The sequence below is a fragment of the Lingula anatina genome, chromosome 2, assembly GCF_051362555.1.
Source record: "Lingula anatina isolate TDL-2025a chromosome 2, LinAna3.0, whole genome shotgun sequence".
Lineage (NCBI taxonomy): Eukaryota > Metazoa > Brachiopoda > Lingulata > Lingulida > Lingulidae > Lingula > Lingula anatina.
In genome coordinates, this window is record NC_141768.1 from 36,415,952 (window position 1) to 36,428,044 (window position 12,093).

Sequence of the window (12,093 nt, forward strand, 5' to 3'; positions counted from 1 at the left end):
AGGTTTTATAAGACAGAACACATTAACAGAACACTATAACCATCCGGCCGTCTAAAGAATGCAAATTTACATTTACTTTTTGCTATAGATGAAGAGGTGTATCAAAGATTGAAGTTTTGAAAAGCTCATCCAGGTTAGTAGTAACTTGACCCAAAATAATATCTACAAAAAAAAGTCCTTGGTAGTGCCATGGTGCCTGGAACAACAACACACCTTTCACTGATATCAACATTCCTTCAAATTTTTACAGCTTTACATGTACCCAAATAATACGATAACATTAAAAAGATCCTTTTAACTTTGCCAAGAATCCTGGCACAATAATACCACTGTTAAATGTCTGGGAGTTTACCTTGTTAGGATCAGTTGGCTGCTGGGCAATGGCTTCCACGGCACCTGGGTTTACTTTGAAGTCGTCTGGGACACTAGGAAATAGAAACAAATGCTCACATTTAAATGGAATGAAAACAGATAAAATGATACAGCAATCCCTTTAAGATACACTACACACAATCTAAATGCAGTTTATTTGAAAGAATAAATGTCAATAACAGTGAGGTTTGACCTCTGAAACAACTGAAAGGCCATGTGAATGCATCTGGTATGCATTTTTTTCTTGCCCATCAAAAAGTCTTTGTATTCCTTAAGTATCTACTACCCGTTATTTATTTTCATCATTTCATTTAACCGTTCTTCACTTCTTAATTGGCTGCATTGTTTTCTGTTTTTTCAATGTCTGTTCCCAGAAAAGAGCAAGCCTATTAGTTTCTGGGTGGGGTGGCTCACATTTTATCAGCATGTCAAGATGCAATACTTCGAGATAACAAAAACGGCTAAGAAAATACTTATCCTAAATTAACATGAAATAAGCTGTAGCTATACTGCCACTGTAACCATATAGCACGAAGACCTCCCCTCAATTCCACAGCTTATATTAATTCAAACTTTTTATTGCATATTTGGATCTAAAGCATTTACATCTAGGATACAAATACTTAAAACAGCATGTGTGTGAAAATACATCCTTAGTTAAGCTATTAGTCCTTCGCAAACCCAGTGGGCAAAACTCAAACATTCTTCAGTGGCAGGAAATGCTAGCAGATATGTTTTTAAAAAGAAAAAAAGGAATTATGATCATAAAACCACTTGCAGCTTGAAGAGAGGCCAGATGCTGCCTTTGAGCACAAAAACCAGAGAAAAAAAATTCAATAGAAGTTAATGACATCTGGAAAATTACTCATTGGAGAGAGAAACCAATACAGCCATTTAGTGGATTACAAATAGTCCTTAGCCGATAGAAAACAATGATTTAATATGACATACTACCACCCTGAAACTCAGCTCTTGTTGTAATATTTTTTTCCCCAAAGATAAATGTTTCATTCTATAGAACTATGTGAATGTCACAGTTTCAACTGGGCGTAGGTTTACTGCCAGATGTTTTAAAATGCTTTCAGGCATAGCTTTCAAATGGAACAAAAACCATAGTCAGTTAGAAAGTGAAAACCATGACCTCAAGGTTAGCCATGTTTTTTTGTTGTTGGTGGTGTTCTCACTTGCTTTAATGTTTTGTTTGCTGTGATAGGCCCTATTGTTTTCATGCAAGCAAACAATTAACAATTTTTTTTTTCAAAATTGTAAATGCATGACACCCAGTCATGCAGATTTCTTTCTCTTCTTTTAAATACAATTTACTTACTTTTGCATGACAACATCTTGGTAAATAATATGGTCGAGCAGCTTAAAGGACAGGACATCAAGCAAGTGGATATTGCCTCCTTCAGTCCCCAACAACAACTGTTCTCCATTCTCTGTCAAGCAGCAAGATGACACGGTCTTCAGCTTTCTGTAAAATGAAAACGGTGATCTTTAACCATCCCATTTATCAAATTGAACCTTTTTTAATTCATCAGGCCAAATGCCAACAAGGTTATCGCATTAAAAACCACTAATCTCTATCTAGAATGTTTTATGCAGCTCTGTGCCCATATAAATTATACTGTAATTGGTCAAGGATCCATGGTCATAATACTCAATACTCAAAGTATTAGAAGTGGTCTTTACTACCTACATGTCTCTCTCTCTTTCACACACACACACACACACACACACACACACACACACACACACACACACACACACACACACACACACACACACAATTAATTTATAATGATCGTTTCATTATCATTATTGTCTTTTATTTTAATTTATCAATGAATACTGTGTTGGGTTATCAAACCCAACCTAACCAAAAAACTATGTTCATAAAATATCCAGGGCCCTGATAAATCGACTGCTGTTTTCATCAGATTAAAGCCGTTCCACTTTTGAAGTACCACACTCCGTGTGTAACTTAACCCCAGCTGAGCTCAGTCACACCCTCCTATATAGAACAACCAGGCCCAGGGGTCAGATGTCCTCTCACCTTGACATCTCCCCTTATCCTCATTACTTAAACAATTTGCACCTAGCAGGGGTCTGTCTGGAGTTTCTCAAGAGCATTATTACTAGCCAGACAGATAATTGACCATGTGCAAACCTGTAGGGAAATAGAGCATGGTGTGGCATACATGAAAAAATTCTCATCAGGTTTTACTTAAAATTGGACTCCCTTCTAAAAGCACTCATTAAATATCAACCCATCTTTAAGCCCTGATATATGAGTGGAATGGTTGACACACTGAATGTTGGTGGCTATAGCAGGATAGCAGAAGTTATAGTAATCAAGCACCTGCTTCTAGGAGTTGGACCTTAACAAGGTTTTTTGTTAAACCTGGTAAGAACATGCCAGTGGTCTGGGCAATGGGAGAGCAGACACAGCATGATAAACACAGGTAGCAGGGAATCAATAGTGCATCTGTTCCAGTGCTGGGGCTCACTATGAAGGGTCTTCAATCTTCATTTCCCCCCCTATCAGTGCTGCCTTCACTTGGCAGGTCCATCACATGACTGATTATCATACACCATCTCAAAGATTTATGCTGGCTACTGTACAGCATATGGCCACAGAGATTTTACTTATATCCAGTTATCTGCCATGTGACAAAATATTAGTTTCATTCTAAATGTAAAATATGGACGAATTAGAACTTCGTCATATGTTTAGCAAAAACATTTACTCAGGGATTTATCAATTTTTTTAGTCATATAAGTACTTTTGCAAGCATTTTTCAAGCCAATTTTGTATCAAACAGACAGATTTAGCATCATACTGATGTTGATAAGTTGCTTGGGGCTGAACACATGCAAAGATCACTCCACATAATTGAAAGCCTCTTCCACCTTGTTATCACTCTACTACTGTCTTAATAAATGCCTGGTCTTTGCAGTACAAGAAAAACAGGCCATTTTTTTTCTAATATGGCATTACATGCATGCCAATAAGAGCTTCTAATCCTCATCCATGTAAATGAATACAGGAAACATTAACAGGAGTTGTGGAATGAAAAGCAGTTCGTGACTGCTGGGTATGAACTGTAGATCCACACTGCAAAGTTGATATTTAGTCAAATTGTTAAAAATATTTTTGAGTAAAAATCCATTTAACACGTATCAACAATATTGGTAAAAAAAATGTGTATTCATTAAAGTAATATGATGCTAAAATGCCTTGAGGCAAATTAAATCGTTTAGTATTCTTCTACTTTGCAGGCAGAATGGTGGGATATTGTGATGTTATCTACACTATATAATTCAGTTGTTTAGCATTGTACTCTGAAGATGTCTGTACACACATTCCACAAATAACCACATTCCCTATGCCAAAAGGTATGGTACTTTATCATAGCTTTGTGAAATGACCACTTCGCAGAACAATTATTGTGCCAAGTCGAGGTTTCCATACTACACCCACTATAAGTATGCTAGTAATACAAGTGCTATATGAAGGACACACTGATCAAGATCTAGATTAGTTAAAGCTGCCCAAACTCCCACACAGATGTGCACTACCATTCATAAGTATATTCAGACATAACTGTACAGTCTTAAAAAAACATCCTGTATCTTTTCATTTGTGTGGAGAATTCTACACATATATAGTCACAGTATCAACTTACGTATACATAGATATACAGGACATAAATTTTGTATGTTCATAGTGTCTCAATGCTATCAGAGTTGACATTACTTAATTTGAATTATGCTGCATCTTGTGGTAATAAAATAATTGATTTATTCAAAAAATAAACAATATGCTGTGAGAAAGAACCCATTCTTTGTCACAACAAATAATGACAAAATACTTCTTTAGCCTTGTGCATAGAGAAAAATGTATGACCACTGACCATCAAACTTAAATACAGAATTAACAAAACTGAAACCTCATAGACAAGCTGAACACTAATGTACTTCAACAAGGCATCAATTGGTCCATGTTTACTGATTTAGGTTTATCAGGCAAGATTTCCTTTCTACTGCATCCAACATAAACTGTATTTACTTATCTCTTTTAAGGGAGGAGTCCATAAAAAATGGAGATAACTATTCAAGGTTTACTGCACTTGAGACAAACAACATTTAATTGACATTTATACATGGAAAAACAGCCAGCACGAGAACTGCATTCTTTTTTTAAGATCCATATCTTAATGTATTTACAAATTAACTCCCAAATCTTGATTATGATATATCAAATTCAAAGTCTTGTTCTGTAAAACCCCGTACAAACATGTCTTATTCACTGCCAACCTTCACTTGGTCATTTTTTTTTAATCGAGAAAATGCCTTTCCCTGCCCAATTATTTGTAAAAGGCCTATGCTTACCCTCCATCTGAGGCAAACTGGTCAAACGTTCTAACTTTCTGCAGAAGAGATTTTCCTTCTTCTATGTTGATCTCCCACAAGTGGAGGGTGTTATCACCACACAGGGTAATGAGACGAGCCTGGAAAGAACAGAAAATCACCATAACTGTAGTCAAATTAAATATTGAATCATAATCAAGTCTGGTCACCAACTAGCAAATAACTTGGATGTTTTTGGTTATTTACCAAGCATTGTCAAGAAACAAAAATTTATTAGTGTAAATAACAAGAGAACAAATCTATATATCATTCAATCACTTGAGATCATCAACGAAAACCAGGGAGCCTGTTTCAAGAACCTGGTTAAAACATTCAATAATGGCAGATTATGTTAGAGATTAAGCATGAACATGTCCACTTCACCAGATTATAAACATGAAAAGACAATATTTCTTTTTTAAATATTGACTAACTTACCTGTCCAGGTAGAAAGAGTACTTGGGTGACTGGTGCATCAGTGGCATGCTGTCCAGAGAACTCTACTCCAGGGCTTCCATATCTGAGGGGCAGTGGTCAAGGAAAATACTTTTCCCAAAAAACTTTTTTAAATACTGTTGAACAAATTCTGCGATAAAAGATAATATTCTGAGAAGACTGATGCCATACAACAGATGCATACTTTTTTTTAAACCACATGAAAATAAGCATTAATAAAAACAAGATCATAAAAAGTGACCATATGTACTTTTACCCAACAAAATCAGACAGGAAGATTAAAGTACTCTCACCGACATCCGTAATTTGAAGTTTCTGCTGCTCACGCTCAGTCAATTACTCAAAAAAAAAACTGATTAAAAGTACCCTCGGTGAGAACATTGAATAACAGAAGTCAATGTTAGGATGATTTATGTAGACTGAAAGAGTCCATACATCCTACCGTTGCATGAGTGCCAATTGCTCCTCCAAGTTATCAAAGAGAGCACACTGACATTTATTTCAAACGCAGCTGGGAGTACCGAGGTAATGCTGTGAACCAATCAGGTAACTGTCATAACCATGTAACCCACACACCAAATCAGCAGGCCTGACAGTGTAACACTACATGACAACATTAACTTATTACTTAAGGTTTTGTGGAAATGCTTTTTCTTCACTAGATTTCTTTTCATCAAATCAATGGATAGCACCAACTGATCTACCTAAACAGATGGTTTTAGGTCACCTAGACAAAAAAAGTGAAAGACTTAAACATAATATTCCATGACATTTGCTTAAAAGTTTTAAAGCAAGATCAGTCTACCTCCACAGGAATATAAAATGAAGATCATTTAATGCGGTAGATGTATATAAGGATTGCAAATTATATATCTAATCCAATGTCTGCGAACAAGATCATTCTACTTCAGCAGACATAATACAGACCTAACTTAAAATATTCAGTTCAAATTTTGATGGATCATTCCTGCCTTTTTATTACATTATACTTGGAGATCAACAAGACCCTGACTACACAAGCCTGTCTGTTAATCACACTTCAAGAGTGCACTTATCCAGACACAGCAACTACCTATCTCAAACTTAAGTTTATTTTCACATCAATCACCTTCTGTCCTTGGCAACAGATTAGTGGGTCAGGAAAACTTTTAAAAGAGCCAACTTATTTACAAAGGATATATGACATGAATAGAAAACCTGCAAAGTCGGCAATAGCAACAGACATATTGGAGAGGTGGACATCCAATATGTAGGACAGATATGAGATGTTCAGACATGATTTTCAGACACAATCAATAATGAAATCTGATCATTTATATTTGCTCTTGCTGTGTTTGCACTCCCACACACAGGCTACATGAGGTTGGGTTTTCACACCCACCTTCTTCATAATGTCAGAAGCCCCCCGGGAGAATGGAAACAACAAGGAAGAAAGTGGATCAATATGCACAGCATTTCTTTTTTTAAATCAAGTAAGGCATACAAGAGAGTACTTCCAAGAGCTGATAAGGCCAAGAAGATCCACCCACATGCTAAGGATAAAACAAGTAGCAGTGGTGAGATTTAGCTGCTCTCTTAAGAGTAGTACTGTTGGACAGCTTCACCGCAATAGAGATCGCAGAGGAAACCCCTTTTCACACTTGACATTAAAATCACTGGTGAATAAATCTGGTCATTTAGTGAAAAAAATTTACCAATGAGGGCATCTACTCTCAAAACTTAGTAATCAAGGCCTGCGGCATAGATTTCCCCCCATCTCCTGTTGCGGAATAAAAGCCAATGTGTGTCATTGTTCCAAGTTTTTAACTCTCATAACAAAATGCATTGGCTCATACCCAATCTGCCAGCTACACTGAGCACTTTAACCAAGTGTACTGACATGGAAGAATAACGCTAAAGAAGGCATATTATCCAAGCTGCACATACACAGAACACCTTGTGCTTTGCTCAATATAGGATGCACAGATGTCTGAAGGTAGACATCTTCCATCCAAAGCATGGAAAAGGAATCGATGTCACTTCCCACAATACATACATAATTGGTTTTAAAGCCAGTTAATGGCATCATAATCTCATCTACTGAAATCCTACAGTCTGTGTCCAGGCACTACAATTTGATAAGAGTTGGACCTAAAAAGTACTTTTATAATGGAAAAAGTACTATTATTACAATATCTATCTTAAAAGCCATGTGGCCAAAATTAACTATTTCAAATGAAACAAACTAAACATAACTAAAAGCAAAAGTTTATTATACAGTGGTGAAAAATGGTAAGCTGCTGCTCGCACAGCTTTGATTTGCAAAATAGCTTGTGCACATAAACAATGGCAAATGGCATGTATAAAACTTAATACTAACCTATAATTATCAGTTAAGTTGACTGGTAGAAAAGAAATCAATGAACTCTAGTACCTATTTAACACAAGGTAAATATTCTCTGTACAAAGGGATAACCTGACAGACAAGGATAATCTCCGATTCAAGACAGCAATTTACATTAGTAAAGTGCAAATAAATACAGATCGGTACGGATTAGCAAAGCGCTGAGCAAGATGAAATAAACATCCCTCCTATCTTGATACTCCTTTTGAATCTCTAAAGTGCTGTATATGTACAGAGCAATGCCCAATTGTAGATGAAACTTACGACCTGAAATAAGATCAGACATGTAATGTTGACAAAATATTAGTCAAAACCACATGTAGAACAAATTATTGTCAACTTCCAAAAAGATGTTTGCCAGCCATTTCCAAACCAATGTCAGATAGCTTTGTTCACTCTCTAAGGACATCAAATATCATCATTGTTAAATTTAACCCCCATTTAGTTTGCCTGTATGAGCATTAGTAACTAACAAACACTCAAATATACCGAAAGGCAATTCCAACCAATGTCAACAATTCTTTACCCTAAAGAAAATCTAAACAATGGACAAAAAAGTCACCTCATCTCAGGTTTATTGGTTAGCAGTCAAAAACTTAACTCATTAAACAAAGTGGGTCTCTGAAAAAAGGAGTCAAACACCCTCTTATTATCAGGTCATAGGTAAACACTACCTTCCCGGTCCTCGATAACAGTGGAGTAGGATTAAGATATTAGTATTGATTTTATGATATATTAAGTTCCTGACCCCTGTGAACACTGTCACTCTCATCTGGGCTGTCTGAGCCGATGGTGGAATACAAGATTTACTCTTAGGCTGATAAAAATTGACTTCCATAAAGATAATCAAACACTGCTGGGTAAATTTCACCATTTTATCATTGGTTTGGCCTAAAAATTATTTTGACTGAAAAGTAGGGGGTATTTGTTAAGCAGCTATCATGCTGGTTTACTAGCTCAAGTCCAGACGGTTATTTATTGGAAGTGCTCAAAGCCCAGACTTAGAGCAGACGACTTAGCAAATCAATACTACCTGTGATTCATACCTGGCTATGACTCATTTGTACACAACTTAAGGGCTACAGTTGACACCTGTGTGTGCCACAGAGGCTGTTCACAAGGAGTTTATCTTTCTCATGTTCTGATTTCAGACTCCCCATCCGTTTCTATTGTTACAGGCTACACTGACAAAACCAATGTCAATCCGTTTAAGAAATCACAAAAACAAAATAGCAAATTTGGGCTGTTATTTTGTGGTGAAATACCGAGACATTTGTATGCACAACTTCAAATGCTTCCTATTTAACATTATATATGGCTTTGTCAGGCTTATGTAAGGACTGGCAACAATACTGACTCATGCAGCTTGACTGCATCCAACAACATTAGTCTGGCTGGAACTGGACAAACTCAGAACCAGTTTTGAAAGAAAACAGTCCTGGAAGAACATAAACAAGCAAACAGGTAAATGAGGAACAACAATGCACTTTAGCTACACAAACGGTAACCTCATTCTCGCTATACTATTTGCTCAACCGCCAAAAACCAAAATTTTAAAAGAATTAAAAGAATTACTATAACATTCCCTCTCCATTGATTTCACAACATTGTGAAGAATGGTCTGTAGGAGAGGACAACAAAGTAGGGGAAAAGTTTCCAGAAAAAATTAAATAAAAGGTCTCCTCAGGTTAGATTTAAATAGGGTATAAAAAAGAATGCTATACAATTCTTAAAATGTAGCAAATTCCATTTTCAAAAATTGATCAAAATTAATCAAATAATTATAAAATAGAGTATATATAAATCCTATCATCTTACACTTTCCCGTTCAAAAATCAACACTGGAAATATATTGTTTGTTGGCACTAAGTAGCACAGGCGCAACACAGGTGTGATAAAATCAGCAGTCCTGCACACCTGGTGCAGAGACAGCTGCTACTGGACACAACATGCAAAAGAACACTTATTTGGTTCTTTGTTCGGGAGGTGACTACTCTTAGACTATCACAGCACAAATGTGTACTGGGAAATAAAAATTAAGGTCCCTTAAATTATTTTGTCATCAAATTGAATGAGAAATTGTACATGAAATACATTTGATAACCAGGCTATGAAACGTGGTAGTCACCATAATCACATGGCATCCAGATAGCAGCCAGAGGAGGTATGGTATACTGAACCTATTATCTATTATCCCCCACCACTTAGCCCTATTGACAATGCCACCATCGAGGTGGTTCTGGAAAACAATTGAATATGAGTAATAAATATGACTAATCAACAACACAACATCTTGGCAATTTTACCAGTTTGAGTACATTCCTATCAATGACTATGGGTTGCTACCAATGCTCTAATATAACGGGTAGGGTATCAAGGACACAAGAGAACCACTGTCAATTGACACATAACAGAAATATTTCTGGTGGCAGCGACTCTGCTAACATGTGGGGGGAAGAATGTGTAATAAATAGACACAGCAATGGAATAACAAGGGCAGCCCACCTCTCTGGTTATGTAAGGGTAATTCACACTGCCATTAATGGTATTGTCACAGGGCATTCCAATCCTTCATCTATATCAGCATGTTCTACCTGTCGTAGGAGTTGATTATGGTGGTAGAAATCTAGCTACTTGCTCCACACACTATGACCATCTTTAAAATAACCAGGATAGGATTTATTACTGTAATCGGAAAGGCATTTGCCTATGGTTTGAGTGAATCTACAACCTCAAACCCTCATACCTATCCTAACCCACAATTACCCACTCAGCTAACCAGAAAACATTCAACCCTCTTTAAAAACAGGATACACCATGTAAAATACAATAAAATAGTGGAATGAAGTTCACAAAGAAGGAAGACCTTCTGCAATTCATTCATCGGCCAATTTCATATACCTGATGCAAATAAGTTCTACATTGCCTGTGGCAGATATTATCTCCTGGTCCACTTTAAATGACCAGTGGTTTAAACAATTAAATACCAATTACAGGCCCTGCAAACAGGTATGGAAATTGACTGAGGAAATAAAATAACCATGTGTTGCATGCAATTATCAAGCGGCACTAATTGGTCTCTTTGCAATTCAAATTTAACCTCTCTGTCTTCCAACTTTGACAGCAAAATTAAAAGGAGGCCTTGACTTGTTTATATGATCATTGCGACAATAAATCATATTAAACCCTTAAGCCCAATTTGGCAAGTTACGTTATTTCTGACCAGTAGACCCTTGTTGTGCACATGATGCCTTTTATGATAAGATAAAAATCTTTTTAAGACCAACCCAGGTAAATAATGTATGGAGTTCTTGCAACCACGTCACCATAACTTGCTCAAGTAGTCATATAAAAATGTTGAAGAAATGGATGAACCAATTCAATTTCTGACAAGAAAATATAATGATGAATCAATAAAAATTGCAAAATTAAGTTTTCAACTTGCATAACAAAAATGTAGTACCTAAGTATAACAATGCTTATATATGAGATATATTTCACAAAGGATACACTTTTAATTCCCCACTTTTGGTGCCAATGGCCAGGAGTTTCACCTTGGGATCATATGCAAGTGCACTTGGATGAGACGGAAATCCATGAGAGGTACACTAAACAGAGGAATAAAAAAATGGTAGGCAAAATACATTTTAAAAATGTTCAGAACAGCTTGATGAACTTTAAACTTCTCTATGTCTAGAAGGACTTATGCTGGCAAGATGTATTTTGCACATATTTCAAGTGACCTGCTTTCAGTCAACCAAAACAAAAATGTTTTGAATTCTTTCAAGGGCGGGTGCAAGCATTTTCGACACATTTTCCTGATCTAGACAACAAAAAAGTGTCGCTTTTATCCAATAGTCTATCATCCGGCAACCAGACAGACGCGTTACAATCTCACACCTTACAAACAACACTGACACAGCTTGCTGATGACTCATCACAGCTTTCAAGTCAAATAGAATGGCCGCGGAGTGTCGCGTGCATTGAGACAGGGCCCGCATGGGGTTTCCGTTACCTTATTAAATGCAAACAATTCCTTCTGGAGCTTGATTCTTGCTTCAGATTCCCTGTGGGAGTGATGTCGACCCCCGAATTTACTCTGCAGAAACTTTAACATCTCTGTGGTTTAGGGGTCTGGAAAAGAAAGAAAGCCGGTCAGCGTGTGTATTTACGAAAGTCGGGTCTCCCTTCACAATGGAACGGTCCAATATAAATAAATGTTTCCATAGTTAGCAGCTTTAGAAATTGAAGCGAATTTACAGTCAATATCATTTGTACATACCCGTAATAATACTGCAGAAAAACTTGCAAAATCCCCTGGGGAGTTGCGAGAATTTGGTTAGTTATACAGCTACTCCCTTCTCACCGTTCAGATCCCCGCCTGTACCACAAGGAACAAATGATATAGCCGAAGTGCTCAATAATTATGATGCACATGCGCGTGATGCCGGGTAAACCACAAATATTCA

The 12,093-nt window shown here is 36.7% G+C and overlaps 1 protein-coding gene across 4 annotated transcripts in view; it reads right to left on the reverse strand.

Moving 5' to 3' along the window:
• LOC106151440 (lethal(2) giant larvae protein homolog 1) overlaps positions 1 to 12,093 on the reverse strand; it is a 25,804-nt gene extending 13,711 nt beyond the window's left edge. For all 4 annotated transcript variants that reach the window (XM_087005099.1, XM_087005098.1, XM_087005097.1 and 1 more), the window contains exons 1-7: positions 11,907 to 12,093; positions 11,640 to 11,758; positions 11,135 to 11,232; positions 5,224 to 5,305; positions 4,768 to 4,886; positions 1,700 to 1,846; positions 353 to 425 (exon numbers count right to left, since the gene is read on the reverse strand). In XM_087005099.1, the coding sequence (XP_086861225.1) occupies positions 353 to 425; positions 1,700 to 1,846; positions 4,768 to 4,886; positions 5,224 to 5,305; positions 11,135 to 11,232; positions 11,640 to 11,741 (621 nt within the window). In that variant the 5' untranslated portion in view covers positions 11,742 to 11,758; positions 11,907 to 12,093. The remainder of the gene's footprint in view (positions 1 to 352; positions 426 to 1,699; positions 1,847 to 4,767; positions 4,887 to 5,223; positions 5,306 to 11,134; positions 11,233 to 11,639; positions 11,759 to 11,906) is intronic.